This window comes from Gorilla gorilla, chromosome 1, assembly GCF_029281585.2.
Source record: "Gorilla gorilla gorilla isolate KB3781 chromosome 1, NHGRI_mGorGor1-v2.1_pri, whole genome shotgun sequence".
Lineage (NCBI taxonomy): Eukaryota > Metazoa > Chordata > Mammalia > Primates > Hominidae > Gorilla > Gorilla gorilla.
The window spans coordinates 165605779-165624954 of NC_073224.2; the positions used below are offsets into that span (position 1 = coordinate 165605779).

The following is a 19176-nucleotide window of genomic DNA, read 5'->3' on the forward strand; positions in this document are numbered from 1 at the left end:
ATACTATAAACACCTCTATGCAAACAAACTAGAAAATCTAGAAGAAATGGATAAATTCCTCGACATATACACTCTCCCAAGACTAAACCAGGAAGAAGTTGAATCCCTGAATAGACCAATAACAGGCTCTGAAATTGAGGCAATAATTAATAGCTTACCAACCAAAAGAAGTACAGGACCAGATGGATTCACAGCCGAATTCTACCAGAGGTACAAGGAGGAGCTGGTACCATTCCTTCTGAAACTATTCCAATCAATAGAAAAAGAGGGAATCCTCCCTAACTGATTTTATGAGGCCGGCATCATCCTGATACCAAAGCCTGGCAGAGACACAACAAAAAAACAGCATTTTAGACGAATATCCTTGATGAACATTGATGCAAAAATCCTCAATAAAATACTGGCAAACCGAATCCAGCAACACATTAAAAAGCTTATCCACCATGATCAAGTGGGCTTCATCCCTGGGATGCAACACATGACAATCAATAAACGTAATCCAGCATATAAACAGAACCAAAGACAAAAAACACATGATTATCTCAATAGATGCAGAAAAGTTTTTAGCCTTCATGCTAAAAACTTTCAATAAATTAGGTATTGATGGGATGTATCTCAAAATAATAAGAGCTATCTATGACAAACCCACAGCCAATATCATACTGAATGGGCAAAAACTGGAAGCACTCCCTTTGAAAACCGGCACAAGACAGGGATGCCCTCTCTCACCACTCCTATTCAATATAGTGTTGGAAGTTCTGGCCAGGGCAATCAGGCAGGAGAAGGAAATAAAGGGCATTCAATTAGGAAAAGAGGAAGTCAAATTGTCCCTGTTTGCAGATGACATGATTGTATATCTAGAAAACCCCATCGTCTCAGCCCAAAATCTCCTTACGCTGATAAGCAACTTCAGCAAAGCCTCAGGATACAAAATCAATGTGCAAAAATCACAAGAATTCTTATACACCAATAACAGACAAACAGAGAGCCAAATCATGAGTGAACTCCCATTCCCAAATGCTTCAAAGAGAATAAAATACCTAGGAATCCAACTTACAAGGGATGTGAAGGACCTCTTCAAGGAGAACTACAAACCACTGCTCAATGAAATAAAAGAGGATACAAAGAAATGGAAGAATATTCCATGCTCATGGGTAGGAAGAATCAATGTCATGAAAATGGCCATACTGCCCAAGGTCATTTATAGATTCAATGGTATCTCCATCAAGCTACCAATGACTTTCTTCACAGAATTGGAAAAAACTACTTTAAAGTTCTTATGGAACCAAAAAAGAGCCTGCATTGCCAAGTCAATCCTAAGCGAAAAGAACAAAGCTGGAGGCTTCATGCTACCTGACTTCAAACTATACTACAAGGCTACAGTAACCAAAACAGCATGGTACTGCTATCAAAACAGAGATATAGACCAATGGAACAGAACAGAGCCCTCAGAAATAATGCTGCTTATCTACAACTATCTGATCTTTGACAAACCTGACAAAAACAATCAATGGGGAAAGGATTCCCTATTTAATAAATGGTGCTGGGAAAACTGGTTAGCCACATGTAGAAAGGTGAAACTGGATCCCTTCCTTACACCTTATACAAAAATTAATTCAAGATTGATTAAAGACTTACATGTTAGACCTAAAACCATAAAAACCCTAGAAGAAAACCTAGGCAATACCATTCAGGACATAGGCATGGGCAAGGACTTCATGTCTAAAACACCAAAAGCAATGGCAACAAAAGCCAAAATTGACAAATGGGATCTAATTAAACTAAAGAACTTCTGCACAGCAAAAGAAACCACCATCAGAGTGAACAGGCAACCTGTAGAATGGGAGAAAATTTTCGCAACCTACTCATCTGACAAAGGGCTAATATCCAGAATCTACAATGAACTCATACAAATTTACAAGAAAAAAACAACCCCATCAAAAAGTGGGTGAAGGATATGAACAGACACTTCTCAAAAGAAGACATTTATGCAGCCAAAAAACACATGAAAAAATGCTCACCATCACTGGCCATCAGAGAAATGCAAATCAAAACCACAATGAGATACCATCTCACACCAGTTAGAATGGAGATCATTAAAAAGTCAGGAAACAACAGATGCTGGAGAGGATGTGGAGAAATAGGAACACTTTTACACTGTTGGTGGGACTGTAAACTAGTTCAACCATTGTGGAAGTCGGTGTGGTAATTCCTCAGGGATCTAGAATCAGCAATACCATTTGACCCAGCCATCCCATTACTGGGTATATACCCAAAGGATTATAAATCATGGTGCTATAAAGACACATGCACACGTACGTTTATTGCGGCACTATTCACAATAGCAAAGACTTGGAACCAACCCAAATGTCCAACAATGATAGACTAGATTAAGAAAAGGTGGCACATATACACCATGGAATACTATGCAGCCATAAAAAATGATGACTTCATGTCCTTTGTAGGGACATGGATGAAGCTGGAAACCATCATTCTCAGCAAAGTATCACAAGGACAAAAAACCAAACACTGCATGTTCTCACTCATAGGTGGGAATTGAACAATGAGAACACACGGACACACGAAGGGGAACATCACACACCGGAGACTGTTGTGGGGTGGGGGGAGGGGGGAGGGATAGCATTAGGAGATATACGTAATGATAAATGAGGAGTTAATGGGTGCAGCTCAGCAACATGGCACATGTATACATATGCAACAAACCTGCACGTTGTGCACATGTACCCTAAAACTTAAAGTAGAACAATAATAATAATAAATAAATAAATATGTATTTAATTTAAAATGGGGTCATTAGGGTGGGCCCCAATTCAATATGACTGACATCCTTATAAGAAGAATCTGGGATTAAGACACAGGTGACATTGACAGAAATGCAGCCACGTGAAGACACAGCAAGAAGGCAGCCATCTGCAAGCCAAGGGAAGAGGCCGCAGGAGAAGCCAAACCTGTTGACACCTTGATCTTGGACTTCTAGCCTCCAGAATTGTAAGATGATAAATTTCTGTTGCTTAAGCCACCCAGTCTGTGGTATTTCTTTATGACAGTCCTAACAAACAAATGCAGCCCTGATTAAGCCAGGCATTCTAAATGCACACATGTATATAAGAGAGCCAAAGAAACAGAGAAGGGAGGAGGTGATGAAAAATAAACAAGCACCATCTACAAAGGCTAAATAAAAATGTGGATATATGGTGAGAAAATCCTAAAGATTCTCACATCTGGACCTTTAAGAAAAGAGTTGTATAAAATTTCCAGTGTTTTTTATCAACTGCTTTCAGGGATATTAGTCATTTTTCATAAAAGGAGATAAGATATAAGAGTTCCCTGCATTTTTAGCTGCAGGACCTAGGAAATATTCTGCAGGACAATCAAATTAGAAATTCAGGAGGGTTCTGAGAGTTTTAGTCAAATCCAGGTCACAGTCTGAAATGATTCCTGGTAAAACCATCTACTGTCTCTCCAAACACTTCTTGACCAGAGGGTAAGATCTCAAAGCTTTCATTTTACTGAAGGAGCATTAGCTGTGGACTCAAAATCCAGAATTCTGCCACACACAAACCAGAGGATCCTGGACAAGTTCTTTGACCTCTGTGAGTTTTAGTTTTACCATCTATAAAACAATAATAGACAATACCCTATCAATGTGCCAAATTGTTGCTGAAATTTCAAGTGAATTAATGCTTATAGAATCACTTTACAAATTGTAGAGGACCTTTCATTATCAGCTCTTTCCAGGTGTGAGAAAGTATTTGTGGAAAAATTAATAAATTTCAAGATGCAAGGAAATAAGATTTTTATAGACAAATTTTGCACATAGATTTGTTGAAATACTTATCTGAAATTCTGATTTCTACTGGTTCCTGGGAAAGCTAAGATGCATTGAGAAAAAGATTTTGTATGAAATTAGCATGCCTAGTAATGACTACTGGATTTAACTTTTCGATTAGTAATTCTCATAAATGTTCTTTTCCTGTAGTTTCCCTCATACCTCTGCTTTTGCTATCACTTGTTAACTAACAATACTCTACATTCAAATCATGAAGAGATATGAGGTATGTAATAACTGACTGGAAAGAACTAGCATTGGGCAAAGCCCCAACTAAATAATGGCTAAAGGAAGGGCATAGGGACTTGGTTCTAGAAAAAAAGAGGGAGTTCACTGGGTCTTAGCATTTCCTCTTCCTGGGATGGCCTTGCCTAAGCTTGCCTAAGTCATTTTTCTTTCATGAAATATCATTCATTCTTTATCCAATTAAACTGAATATGAAGTATTCTAATGAACCAAAGGCAGAATTCATTGCTGACCCCTCTGCTTCTTTGTAATTTCAATGTTACACTGCTTATCACACTGTAATATGGTACTGGATACACCTCTGTTTACTTTGATACCTTACAATAGCGCTCCTTTAAGGACTGAAAGAATCCTGTCATCTTAATGTCCCCAGTAGCACCAATACAAGGTAGCTCTTTAATGACTTTTTCTTGAATTATTGAGTGAATAAAAAAACTACCATCTCAGTGCAATATATCATATCATCATTAACTATTTGCATTATAAATACGATCCATAACAGTACACATTTAATATTGATTCATTGCTCTTTTTCAAAGAAACTACTTACAGATAATGAGTTCTGAATATATGCACATATATGTGTATATATGTGCATGTATACACACATATATACATGCATACATACATGCACATATATACATGCACACACGTGTATGCGTGTACACATATATACATATATATTTGTACGTGTGTGTATACATATGAAAACCACAACAGAAATGTACTGAGTGCTTACTCTGTGCAAAATACTGTGTACATAGAAAAATTCATATTCAGAGTGAATTCCTCATGTAAAAGGAGTTTCTTTTATAAATATTTGCTTAAAATGAATATAACAAAAACATTAATCTGTTACTCTGAGTAGCCACAGGCTTACACGAAATAAAACAACTGGGTATATACTTTCAACTCACTTCACAAATCTTCTCATATAAACAATCTTTTGGAGGTGACAGTCACCCTCTGATTACAGTTGGTTTCAATTTTAGTGCATGAAGTAGCAAAATGATTTGAAAACTAGCCTGAGGTGTCAGCTGTAACAGGCATGACCTAAACGGAAAGAGAATACCAGCAACCAGTACATATCAGTTCTGCCAACTGTCCCCTGCAGGGACAGATTCCACTGATCCATTTGACTGAAGGTATGATCTAAGGAGTTCTTGCATCTGTTCTGTTACTGACTGTGTAGAAAACAGACAAAATATTTTGGTACTAGAACATGAAGAAATGTAAAACACACAGGATTTAGAATTAGGTAGGCATTTGCAACATTATTTTCTATCCATAAGAAACTTTGGAAAGTTACTTAGCTTTTCTGAGCCTCAGTTTTCTCTTCTGTAAAAGAGAGATAATAAATCCAACTTCATAAAATGTTGTAAGGATTACATGAGATAATGGATGTGAATCATCTGGCATATGGTCACTATTCCATAAATAGTGGTTTTACTTCACCCTTGTTTGACTGAGTCTTTGGTTGACAAGAAAAATCTGGAAATGTATGTGAAATTTGACAGGTTGATGCCTGATGCAGAAGCACGAGCTTAATTTTAGTTTGGTAAGAAATAAAGAGAGTCTCCTCATTTTTATTATTCATCAATGCAATACAAAAACATTATGTGAACAACAAATTAGTCTCAAATACAATTTTAGAGGTTACAAACTAATGGAAACATATGTAATGTGTAGGCAAATGGACTAATTTTCAAGATCTACTAAATATAAATTACTATGCTTTTACTGTTTTAGCAAAATAGTTACTCATTAAAAATGAAAGCCTTAGATTTTATAAAACATCCACCTTCCTTTTGGGCATTTTAGGGAACTATAGCTCTGACTTATTAGCAACCTTTTCTTTCTTTTCTTTTTCTCTCTTTTTATTTTGGTTGCAACTTTTCTAATCCCAGCTGTTCCTTCAGTGCGCTTTTCTAGAGCACACCGTAAAGGGCTCTCATGAATTCCTAGAGAAGAGCTGATGCTTTCTTCGGTATCTGAGTGGCCACCCTGACTAGGCTTTTACAGGCTGACAGATGGATATTTTAGATAGGTAGACACATTTTCACGTAAGGTTTAAGTGGAAAGGAAACAAGTGTCACATTTAATGCTGATGAATTCTGGTAATGAGATTCTTGTTGGAGGAGGATTATGGGCACATCCCTTTCTGGCAGCTTTCCATGGAGTGAAGAGGAATAGAAGCAATATGCTTACAGATGTTGATATGCCTGTTGCCTTGGCAACATCAGTCCCTGTCTTTGTGGCTGCTGCCAGGAACACAGCATCTGGCTCCGGCCCCATCTGTTGTACTGACTGCAGCATCTGCCTCCACCTTTTCTTCCATGCATCTAGCTCTGGCTCTTTGTCCTCTGCCCTACCTCTGCTATTACTCTCTGATTGCAACATCTGCCACTATTTGTTCTTGCTTTATACCCACAACTTCAGGTGCTTTAGAGTGTCAGCTAAGTTTAGTGGCTATTGCACTTAAATATTCTTTTACCTATGAAAAGCTGTTTCACTGAAGATGTTTTCCTTAGTCAGACTTTCTGTTCCTGATATTTGGATGATTTCCTTGGCAACTTCAAATTTGCCATTGTAGCATGCCCTAGATTTGAAGAAAATATCTTGTTAATATTGTAAGCAAGTACATGCAGTATACCTGGAGAACCTATGGAATGCTACATAATACTCACAGGTGTAAGGGGGTATCTCCATAGATATTAACAACATGAGGTTGAACTTCCAAATCACTTTGCAGCAGATACTTAACTATATCATGGTGTCCAAATCGAGAACAGAAATGGAGTGGGACATGGTCTTCATTATCTTGAGCATTCACTGTTATCAGCAAGAAAGAAAAAGATATGTTATCTAGAATTCTTTGTTTCTCAACCTTCATATGTATAGTACCATGGACATTTCTAAGTGCCTGAGTGATTCCTGGAAATTGCCAGTTAATGATAATCATAAAGGAAATTAAGGGCGACCAACTTTTAAAATTATAGTGTTATTCTATTGCCTACTACCACATTAAACAGGTTTCCTTCTAGCTTCCATAAATTCTATGGAACACATCAAATCAAATCTATCTTACACAGTGGAACAGTTCGGGAAACTAATACCATCCAAAAGGTACACGTGGCCTTATTTCTACAAGGATCACATTTCAAATTGATTGTTTTTCTATCTGAATGATGTTAAGAATTACAGATCCTGGCCACAGCACCATTCCCAGAGATTTGGGTTCAGTAGGTTAGAGTGGGGCCCCACAACCTCTATGTTTACAACACTGTTGTAAACAGCTCTGATGTATATCCTTAGCTGAAAATTGCCATACTATAGTATGCAAAGCATGGTGTCATGAAAGGAAAAGCACTTTAGACTTAGGCAGACCTCATTAATTGTTTTACTTTGGACAGGTTATTTAAAGTTCAATTCTTCATTCAGTAGTGGACATGTGTCCTTCTCGCTGAAACACCCAGCCTTATAACCTCTTCTCACGTCTGGGTAATTCCGTATACTGCAAGTATTAATGAGAAGCCAAGACCACATTCTATCACAGAAGCAGAAAATACGCTTTCCAAGATATGTTTGCAGCTAGGGAACAGAAATAGCAGAAGGTGACCATATTTCCTGGTTTAGGCTTGTTATCCTGGAATAATTCTTAATAATGACACTTTTACTCTCAACAGTTCCCTGGTCTGGATACCTATCTGTAGACTCCTCCAATCAACACATCATATGAGACTCTGACTTCAGAGCTGATAACATAAAAAGCAGGGCCTAATCTATCTTGGCAATGTGGCAGTGGTGGCAGTAGCTCCATCCAATTTCCCATGGTAGCAATTCCAGCCACAGATTCAATGCCCTGCATTGTTGGCATCAGAAGCACAACAGTTTATGTGTGCCTAGCAAGGGTGGCAGTGCATCTTCACAGGACCACATTTGGGCATGATTTTGGATGTTGTTCCTCACTGTGAGAATTTCAAACATGGCTTTCTACTCTGTTCTGAGGAAGAAGATTCTGTGTGTTACATAATATCCTTTAATCTACTCCTTTTATGCCTAAATTAGCAAGAGTTAGTTTCTAATACTTGAAAGTAAAAAAAAAAACAAAAAAAAAAAAACAAACTTGACAGATACACTCTCTTTCCTCAACAAGAATCAAGTGATCACTACGTATTAGCCATTAAGCTAGTGTTGGAGGTATGGATGTCTTATCAGTAACAATGGATATAATAAGATCATTGTTCCAAAGATGCTGAAAAGAATAAAGAGGATCATGATTGGAAAGCGTCTATCTAGCATGATGCTTGTCCCATACTAGACATTTAATAAAAGTTACTTAACCTTTTTACTAATGTCCATCTTAGAAATTTGCTGTGTCCAAAGCTAATAACAGATAAATGCAGAGTCTATACTCTCAAATAACCTACAGTCTAGTTAAACAGTCAATAATTACAGTCCTGAAGTAATAACAACTGAACATCAAACTGCTCAATTCCTAATCTGGCTTTAATAATTTTTAAAACTAAAATAATGGAATCAACTGCTCCAAAGTCATTTGTTTTATTGTTTGATTACTTTGTCAATCTAGACAGGGTCTTAATTAGGCCTTGTAGCTGCTATATTTGTAAACAATCATCCTCATTTTATTGTTCTGCAAGATTTTAAGCCAAAGGGAAATCTTTAACAAAGTCACTGAGCTTCTCCTCCCAAGGCTGTTATTACAAACAAACCTTTGAATCTTTTTTTATTAATGAGCAGCTCAAAAAGACGCCTTTCATTCAGAAGAATGTTCTTGGTTCTTCTGATTATCTCCCTTTTAAAAAAGCTTTTCCTTTGTTCACATGCTGTTCTAAGCCAGGGAATGTCAATGCCACAAGTCAATGCTTGAGAACAGTTAGGAGTCCAGGGCATCTGGAGCGTGACATAAGAATTCTTAAGGTTCAGAAGGAAAAATGCAAAGCAGAATGCAGTGCAATCTTCTATTAATTTATAATTTGCCTTTGGCCATCCTTGGCCCCACCCAGTATTCCTCGCCAATTGAATTAGTAAACTTCAAATTAGGTTATTTACTTGGTGAATTATCCACAGTGGCTGAAACATTATTCCCATCAAAGAAGATGTAAATACCAACTGAAGGAACAAGCCAGGACAAATATGGAATCAGACATAGAATTTATGTGTATACACGTCTGTTTTTGCCTCAGTCATTGTGATGTATTTAGTTTTGTCTTCGACCAATTTGCAAAGACAAAAAAGAAAATATATTATTATATCTTAGAAAAATTGAACGCATGAATAACATTCTATTTGCTCTAACTTAGCATCTTATTGAGAAACATATAAAGGAGAATTTAAAACAAAAAATACATGTAAATCATTATTAGGAAAATATCTAGTTCCTGGTGCTCTGTTTTGAAGAGAGTAGGTATATAGTGATGTCTTTTGAAAGAAATATTGAATATTGGGTGAATGGGTGCTGTTTCTTCTTTATTTCCGCTTATTGACCCTAAAAATAAAATAAAATTTTCCAGATTGACCAAGCAATGTCAGCAGGTCCTACAAGATCTTTAAAATTACTCCCAGGTCTGTCTTTAATAAGCTTTCAGTAACAGATCTGTGTAATACATCCAACAAGCTATATTTCAAAAAATAAAACACTTCCTATGGCTGGACATGTTCTAGGAATTTTTTGTGGCTTTCTGTAATATCCAGCTCTGTCCAGTTGCAAGGATTGTGTTATTTAAAAGAAATATAGCATTTATGATTAAGATGACAGAAATTATTAATTCTAAATTTAACTTTTTCAATTTTTAACATTATCAAAATGGCATATTTTGAAGGCTGTATCACTATTTTTTTCTTATGCAGTCCAATAATATTTTAACCTTTTCAATCTCATTTAGGGGGCATTATACTTCTCCTTTTTCATTACCCTAAGAGATACAAAGAAGCAAAACAGAGACTTAAAACATACCTAACTGAATAGGTCAGCCTCTCAAACATGCTGAACCAAAGAGGCTGCTTTCAGAATTACATTTTGGGTAATTTTGCAACCTGAATTTATTTTCATTTGTGACATTCTGTTACCATGGAAACATACTGTAAATACTGGATTTCAAATTGTACTCTCTTTGGGGTCATTTATTTAATCTTTCTGCTATGTCCATTTACCACAGGCAGGGTCCAGATCTAAAATAAATCATTTGGAGGCTTAGCTACATTTTAGAATAAGTGAACTAACTAATAATAAGTCCTGCACAGTGTCCATTGGCATAGCAGATCTTCTGGTTTATTTTTTGCAATTGGTTGAAGTACAAATGGGACTTAAATATCAAGCGTGTACTAGAAAGAAATAAAAATACTTAAAAATGTGAGTCACGCCGTCTCTTGACTTTATAAAATAATTGAGTAAGAGGCATGTAATACTTGCGTGCAACAAAAAGAAAATGTTAAAAATTGTATCATATGATGCTGGTATGTAAGGGGAATATGGTTGTAGTATTACACATTTCAATGCCTTTTGCACTGAAAGAGACATGCTGATCATAAATGACATTCATTTTGACACTACTGAGCTCTGGAGTTGTGCAGAGGAATAAAAAGCTAAGGTTGGCATCAATAATGAAAGGAAAAAGTGATGCAGTTCCTGACCCCTTGGAAGAGTGAGGCAGTTTCAAAAACACGATTATGTGTTTAGTCGTTCACACAGGTGTACCTGTGTCTATTCTAGACTAACAAAATGAAAGAGACTGCTTAAACAAGGTCCAAGGAACAGCATTCCTTACATCCTGACAACATAGGTTGTTTATAATAATGCTCTAAAGTAGCTGCCTGAGTTACTGCATACTGGCGTATAGAAAACAATGCAAGCTATGTTTCTTAAATTTTACGAAATAAAGTGGCCCTTGTTTACAACTTGGAAACTGGAAATTACCTTAGTCTCTTGCCACGGTTGTCTCTAGGATACTTTGTGTATTCCTTATGGGTAGATAAAAAACATTGATTAGCTTTATTAACTAAATATCAATCTGAATTTTGAACCAAGGAACTGGCAGTTCCAGAGATTTGACAACCATGTCCTTTTGGAAATATGTATTGTTCCCGCTGCAAAGGCCAGCAGTTCTTACAGCTGGGCTTTTAATTAGGTCTCTTGGGGGTCAATGGAAGAATGTTGGCTATGCCTGAGAGAATTTAATGGCAAGACGCAACTCTGAGTGAATTTTTGTCAAAAAATAAAGTTTGTGAGGAAAAGCGAAAAAAAGAAATTTTTCAATACCTATAGTAAACTTTCCAAAATTTATTTTATAATTAAGAAAATAAAAATGAAAGGAAATTCTATTCTATCAACTGATTCTGAAGTCCTTCTATGTATTCTAAAGCTTTTTTTTCCCCGAATGGATCACACTCAAACTCTATTAAAAAGTATAGTAATATAATATCAAATATTGGGGATGCTGTGGGAAGCAACTGAAATTCTCATATATTGTTGAAAGATTTTAAAATAGTACAAACATTTTGGAAAACTGTCTAGAAATTTCCTAAAACATTAAACATATGCATTATTACCTTTCGATTTATCAATTCTCTCATATATACATATATGTATTTATATATATATTCAAGAGAGATGAACATATATGTCCACAAAAAGACGTGAATAAGAATGTTACTGGCAATTGTATTCATAATAGAAAAACACTAGAAACATTAAAATGTCTACTAGGAGAAGAATGGATATACCAATTATGGTATATTCATGCAATCATAAACAATATAAAAGAACAAACTACGATCCATACAACAACATGGATATATGTCCAAATCATCTTGTTGAGCAAAAGAAGCCAGTCACAAAATTATACAAACTTCAAGAACAGACAAAACTATATATAGCAATAAAAGCCAGAATATTAATTACCTTTGGTGGTAAAGTCTATTTACCTGAGATGAGTACATAAGGGAAAATTTCAGAGTAATTAAATATTCTAAATCTTGATCTGGGTGGTTTTCAATGGATGTATACATACATAAATATTCATCAGGTTATATATTTAAGATTTCAGAATTTGCTAGAAGTAAATAATGTCTCAATTTATAAAAGATTAGTGAACAACAGTGAAGGCATCTAATTCATCTAAGAGAACTCTTTACTTTCACTGGAGCTCCTAATAACCATAAAAACCCTAGAAGAAAACCTAGGCATTACCATTCAGGACACAGGCATGGGCAAGGACTTCATGTCTAAAACATCAAAAGCAATGGAAACAAAAGACAAAATTGACAAATGGGATCTAATTAAACTAAAGAGCTTCTGCACAGCAAAACAAACTACCATCAGAGTGAACAGGCAACCTACAAAATGGGAGAAAATTTTCGCAACCTACTCATCTGACAAAGGGCTAATATCCAGAATCTACAATGAACTCAAACAAATTTACAAGAAAAAAACAAACAACCCCATTAAAAAGTGGGCGAAGGACATGAACAGACACTCCTCAAAAGAAGACATTTATGCAGCCAAAAAACATATGAAAAAATGCTCATCATCACTGGCCATCAGAGAAATGCAAATCAAAACCACAATGAGATACCATCTCACACCAGTAAGAATGGCAATCATTAAAAAGTCAGGAAACAACAGGTGCTGGAGAGGATGTGGAGAAATAGGAACACTTTTACACTGTTGGTGGGACTGTAAACTAGTTCAACCATTGTGGAAGTCAGTGTGGCGATTCCTCAGGGATCTAGAACTAGAAATACCATTTGACCCAGCCATCCCATTACTGGGTATATACCCAAAGGACTATAAATCATGCTGCTATAAAGACACATGCACACGTATGTTTATTGCGGCATTATTCACAATAGCAAAGACTTGGAACCAACCCAAATGTCCAACAATGATAGACTGGATTAAGAAAATGTGGCACATATACACCATGGAATACTATGCAGCCATAAAAAATGATGAGTTCATGCCCTTTGTAGGGACATGGATGAAAATGGAAATCATCATTCTCAGTAAACTATCGCAAGAACAAAAAACCAAACACCACATATTCTCACTCATAGGTGGGAATTGAACAATGAGATCACATGGACACAGGAAGGGGAATATCACACTCTGGGGACTGTTGTGGGGTGGGGGGAGGGGGGAGGGATAGCATCGGGCGATATACTTAATGCTAGATGACGAGTTAGTGGGTGCAGCGCACCAGCATGGCACATGTATACATAAGTAACTAACCTGCACGTTGTGCACATGTACCCTAAAACTTAAAGTATAATTAAAAAAAAAAAAACGAATTGAGCTAACACATGTTAAGAAGGATTCGCATGTAGGCCTAATAAATATATTAAAGATGAATTATGACTTGTGGAGCAAATAAGTACATGACTACAGGATTAGTCAACTTCAAGATTATTCTCTAGTAAGAGAAGTACAAGTAAAAGGTATACATAAAGCAAATGATAGCAAAGGTCTTTTAAATATATAATCTTACCATCTGCTTTGCTGCCTTCTTCCATCAAGAGTTTTGCAATATTCAAGAATCCTTTTGCAGATGCTAGGTGGAGGGGTCTATCTCCAACTTCACCACTTACATTTACATCAGCACCAAATTTCAAAAGAAGGTGAGTTACCTAAAGGATTTATTCATTTGAAATCAGTATAAAAATTCAAACAATAATGCAAAACTTTTGGCAGTATACAAGAACACAACTGGCTTAAACCACAAAAATTTATTGTTATATCACCTAGCAAGAAGTCCAAAACTGGAACAATTCTAGGGTTGATTAATACAACAGCTTAATAACTCAAGTTCTTTCTGTCATTCTGTTCTGCCATGCTCAGCAAGTAGGATAGATCAACCCATGGTAGTAAGAGAGCTGCAGCATCTCCAGCCATTACAAACTGAAGTTCACAGGGTAGAGCAGGAGATGACCTCTACCTTTTGGAACAAGCGACCATTTTTTTAAATCTAGAAATTCCTTCTTAAAAACTCTCCAGAAACCACCTTCCCATATCTCTTCAGTCTGGACTAGGTCATCTGCAACTTTCTAAACCAATCCCTGGGCAAGGGAAAAGATTTACTGTGAGTGGGTTCAACTAATTAAGATCTAACACACAGTGGCTGGGGATAGGAGCATCTCTAAGCACAACCTCTAGGAGAGAGGTTGAACAGTGAAATAAAATAAGGAGTCTGCAAGAAAGAAAAAAAATATATGGCCCAAAGTGGTAATAGTTGAAATGATAGCTTTGCCTAAGCAAACAATAGTGCCTGCTACCGACCTTATGTTGTTAACATGAGGGGTAATATCATATACTGATTAAGAGTTAAGGTGCAGTTTAAGATAGTCCTAGATTCGAATCTAGAATCTGATTTATATCAGCTCTGTGTTCTTGAGAAAAGCTAGTTAATTTATCTATACCCAAGTTTTTTCATATGTGCAATGGGAATAATATTAAGACTTAACTCATGGGTTGTCATGAGGATTAGATTAGGAATTTGTTTAAAGTGCATAGCACAATGACATACAGTATTTGTTCTGTAAATGTTATTTTTTATTTTTGTTGGTGAACTGAGACAATGTTGTTTACCATTTCTGTTTCAGAGTTAATGTGGGGCTAGATGAGATGCTAGGGAGCTTTGAAAACATTTTTTAAAAATCATCTCCACATTTTTTGACCTTGAAAACCTACTTTTGTCATTTGCTCTCTTTAGTATCAACTCTCTTGTCAATTTCATAATGTAGGTCTTCACTTTACATAAATAATCCTCTCTAGAGTCATGCAGAATCTTCTCTGAATGATCTCTTCCAAAGTCTCCTTCCAGCCAGAGCCAGTGGTAGTTGACTTGATTCTTGATTTTCATGGCAGCTTCAGTCATATGGGTCTTTTTCTGGATATGTGAGTGAACCGGAGATAGAAACAGTAGCCCTGGCATCTTCTCCATTTAACTGAGACTCTACATCCATAGGGTCAGAGAGGGATAAAGTAATGAAGCATGTGGGAGTCTTCCTGCGATTGTTTCAGGTAATTTAGGAATTCCTTTGAGTCACTTATATATATACTTAAGAACTTTCTAAATAACTTCTGTAAACTTGATATTGGCTCTCCTGAGAATTTCAAAAGTCACCTCAGTGATACTAAGGTTAAGTTAGGATGCGTCTGAATCCTTAAAATAGCAGTTAGGGTTCAAATAGCAATTGACCCCTCTCAATTGTCTTGACCACTGAAGTGTCAGCACAAAAGTGAATTCAAGCTCTAAAACTATTTTTACTTCCCATGAGTCAGCAAATAAACATGTCTTGAGTATAAATCTCTCAAGAACGTGGTAGACATTTGAGAGAAATTCTAGAGAAAATATTAGCTGGGTGTGATGTGGGGAACTGAGTTCCTATTGAGTACAATAGACAAGAGCAAGGGTTTGGAAATCAGTCTTCTACTTATCAGCTATATTGCTTTGAACAAATTGTTTATCATTTTGATACTTCAGCTTCTTCATTGCTAAAGTTGGAATAATATTATTTCTACCTCTTGGAGTTGTTGTGAGGATTAAATAAGTCATCGCATGAAAAGCACTCAGAAAAGTGCCTGGCATTCAATAACTGTTAGTAAAAGTGGTAGCCCCAACTTGGAGCATGTGCATTTTATCTCTTTGTTGGCTAATGGGCAGATCAAGACTTAATTCAGGTGAAATCAGAACAGCAGAAGTTTAGTTTCAAGAACCTTGCATGCCTAAGCAGATATTTCCACTTACACAGACTCCACATATTCTGATTATGTGACTTTATAATAGACTGATTTAAACTATCTCTGAAATCGATTGTCTATTAAGGACTATTATTACATACCTAGGAAATATTGCTCTTGGTGCAAAACATCTACTCTTCCACTTAAAAATAAGTAAATAAACAAATGACAAGGAACATGGCACATTAGGTACATTTATATATTGAATGTACCATTCTCCTTGTCAGCATATTTTAGCAAATGACAATAGCCTCCATAAATTACTTATGTGCTGCCTTCACACACAGAAAGTGAGTCCCTTATCATAAAAGGGCCATCCACATTTTAGCATAATTTTATAAGACTGTGACTATATTTTCAGGGAAAGTAAACAAATTTAGTTCTCCACCCAACATGCATACAGGCTCTTTATGTTTCTGCTGGGTGATGAGGTTAATCGTCAAAGAGGATGACTCTACAAATAATATGCATTGTATATATCCTGTCTGTGCCTGAGGTTAGGAAATGATGGGATTTTTCCATTACTTGTGCTTTTGGGCCTGTACTTCTAAAAGTATTTTCAGTGCCCAGCTCTTCATTGCACTCCAGTGCACTCTGAGCAGCACATCAATGAAATAAGCAATCTTCCTACCTATAGGTCACGCTTCACAGGTCTTAGAGTGTCCAGGCATATGCCAGCTAGCAGAGGAATAAAGGCACAATGACTATTGAGCACAGGGACACAAGTAAGTTTGATCTTCAACTTGGAACCCTCAGGTGGTGCTGTGGCATGACCTCCAGGAAGGTAAAAAGGTATAATTCTAACCTACAATTGAATGAGTCTAGAAAGACAAAGTGAGGAAGAGTGAAAATGGAGTATTCAATGAACAGTTATATTTGGTTATCCAGTTACATTTGTATTTCTCTCTGTCTCTCTCTCTCTCTCTTTTTTTTCTTTTATTATTTTCAGTTCCTTGAGTATTCTCACTGCCAAAGGGCAGTGTTTTAAAGAAACATAGAAATTTTGTCTTTTGATATGTTAAGGTTGAAAATCAGCAGACTTTGGAGTTAGAACATGTTGCCTTGAATTCTGGCTTCTCCATTTAGGAAAATTGTTTGGACTTGATAATTTGTCTCACTGGTTGAAGAAGAATAAGAAGAGGTACTTTGGTACAGCAAAACAATATAGGCTTTGGGATCAGACAGAACTGAGTACATATTCCAGCTCTTCTATTTATTATTAATAGCTGCATGACTCTGGCACGCTACCTCACCTGACTGAGCTTCATGTATACCATTGATAAGAATGGGCAAATAAGCTGGGCACGGTGGCTCACACCTGTAATCCCAGGACTTCAGGAGGCCGAGGCAGGAGGATCACGAGGTCAGGAGATCGAGACCATCCTGGCTAACATGGTGAAACCCCGTCTCTACTAAAAATACAAAAAATTAGTCAGGCGTGGTGGCAGGTGCCTGTAGTCTCAGCTACTTGGGAGGCTGAGGCAGGAGAATGGCATGAACCCAGGAGGCGGAGCTTGCAGTGAGCCGATATCGAGCCACTGCACTCCAGCCTGGGCGACAGAGCAAGACTTCGTCTCACAAAAAAGAAAAAAAAGAAAAAAAAAAAAAGGGCAAATAGCCAATTTCAGGGTTGTGGAAAAATTAGAAAAAAAGATAAAGGTTCTATCATAGTGCCTATCCCATAGTATAAGCTCAGTCATGTGGTGATTCATTAATTTCATAAAGTTGTGAAGGTTAAATAAAAATCATGTATTGAACAAAAGTATGTTAAAAACTTTAAAGTTTCTATATATATTATTTATTACAGAAAATAAAATTTTATAAATATGGACCTGTTATAGAATCACATATTTAAAGTAAATTATAAAGCACATTAGTAATTGTTTTTATAAAGCCTTTATGAGTTGTTTTATTGTTATTGCCATTAGCATCATCACAGCTATATTTACTGAGCATTTGCCAAACAATTTATATTGCATCCGAACAGCAACCCTATGAGGTTATAATAACATCTTTCCCCATTTTATAGGTGAATAAATGAAGATCAGAGGGATTACATAACCTACACCTGGTCAAAACACTAGGAATTTTTCAAATTTAGGCTGACTGATTCCTGAGGCCACACACTTACCAATGTACTTTTCTGCCTCTTTGTGTACTAAGATCATCAGCAAAAATGAGTAACATGATAACCGTAATGCTTATATGGATCTACAAGCTCCTCAAGGATGGGTTGATGATAATATGGCAAAAATAATTCAAAGATATTTTAAATATAAACTCTTTGAAGATAGGACAATTCAACAAAAGCCTACACTTAAGCAACACCTAACCTTTGGAAATCCTACTGTCAGACTTACCTGTTCATGTCCATAGTACGCTGCAATATGCAATGGAGTGAAAAAAACTGCATCTTGAATATTGACATTAGCTCCATGTTGCAACAGCACATCAGCAGCCTGGACAAGAAAATGATTATGGTTAAGAACTTCAGTTGAGTTATCTGCCTATTAAGATTCAGTTTACAACCACCATGCACAAATCTTCTTCAGGAGTTGCCACCCTAAAACACAACTTTCTTCCATCCACCTTATCCAAGACCTCCAGTGTCCTGTTTTTTTATGAAAGATAAAGACTAAATTTCCTTAGTATGACATTCAAGGTCCCTTCAATCTGACAGTGTTTGTTTTAAATGTATTTCTCATTAGTCTCTTTCCTAAATCCAATTGTAGAGTCAAACTGCATCCAGCTTCCTGCTCCTTTGAGGCTTTGTTCACATTATTTCTTCAGCCAGAAATGTCCTTCTGCCTCATATATTCATGCTTTATCTCCAGCTAAAATGCCATCTCCTCCCAGATTTCCTCAATTTCCCTCCCTTCATTGCCATCTGCCTGGCTGAAATTAAATGTTACCTCCTCATAAATCTCATATAACTTTCACTCATATAATTTAGAACATTTTTCTATTTATATACATACCTTACCATCCTTACTAAAGAGAAATTTCTTTAAGGACAAAGTATATGTCAGATTCATCTTTATACTCTTACTCTAGCATGTGATCATGCAAATACAATCATACAATAAATATTTGTTGAAGAAATGAATGAACAAATGAAAAACTCTACCAGGAACTGTTGGCCAATTGTCAACATGGAAAGCCATAGATTGGTATTTGTAGGGGAGAAAAAAAATATTTTTTCTATCCATTTTAGGTTTAGTGGCTGAGGCCATATAAATTAGACTGACAAAAAGGCAGATAAATAAGAGAAAAACAATCAGGAGTTTATTAACATGTGTATTGCACATAAATGGGACTACTC

General features: G+C 36.4%; 1 protein-coding gene across 4 annotated transcripts in view; it reads right to left on the reverse strand.

Moving 5' to 3' along the window:
* Positions 1 to 19176, reverse strand: part of TNNI3K (TNNI3 interacting kinase) — a 304957-nt gene that overhangs the window by 190966 nt on the left and 94815 nt on the right. For all 4 annotated transcript variants that reach the window (XM_004025984.5, XM_055366048.2, XM_055365994.2 and 1 more), the window contains exons 6-9: positions 18215 to 18313; positions 13603 to 13741; positions 6784 to 6928; positions 6591 to 6695 (exon numbers count right to left, since the gene is read on the reverse strand). In XM_004025984.5, coding sequence (XP_004026033.5) covers positions 6591 to 6695; positions 6784 to 6928; positions 13603 to 13741; positions 18215 to 18313 — 488 coding nt within the window. The remainder of the gene's footprint in view (positions 1 to 6590; positions 6696 to 6783; positions 6929 to 13602; positions 13742 to 18214; positions 18314 to 19176) is intronic.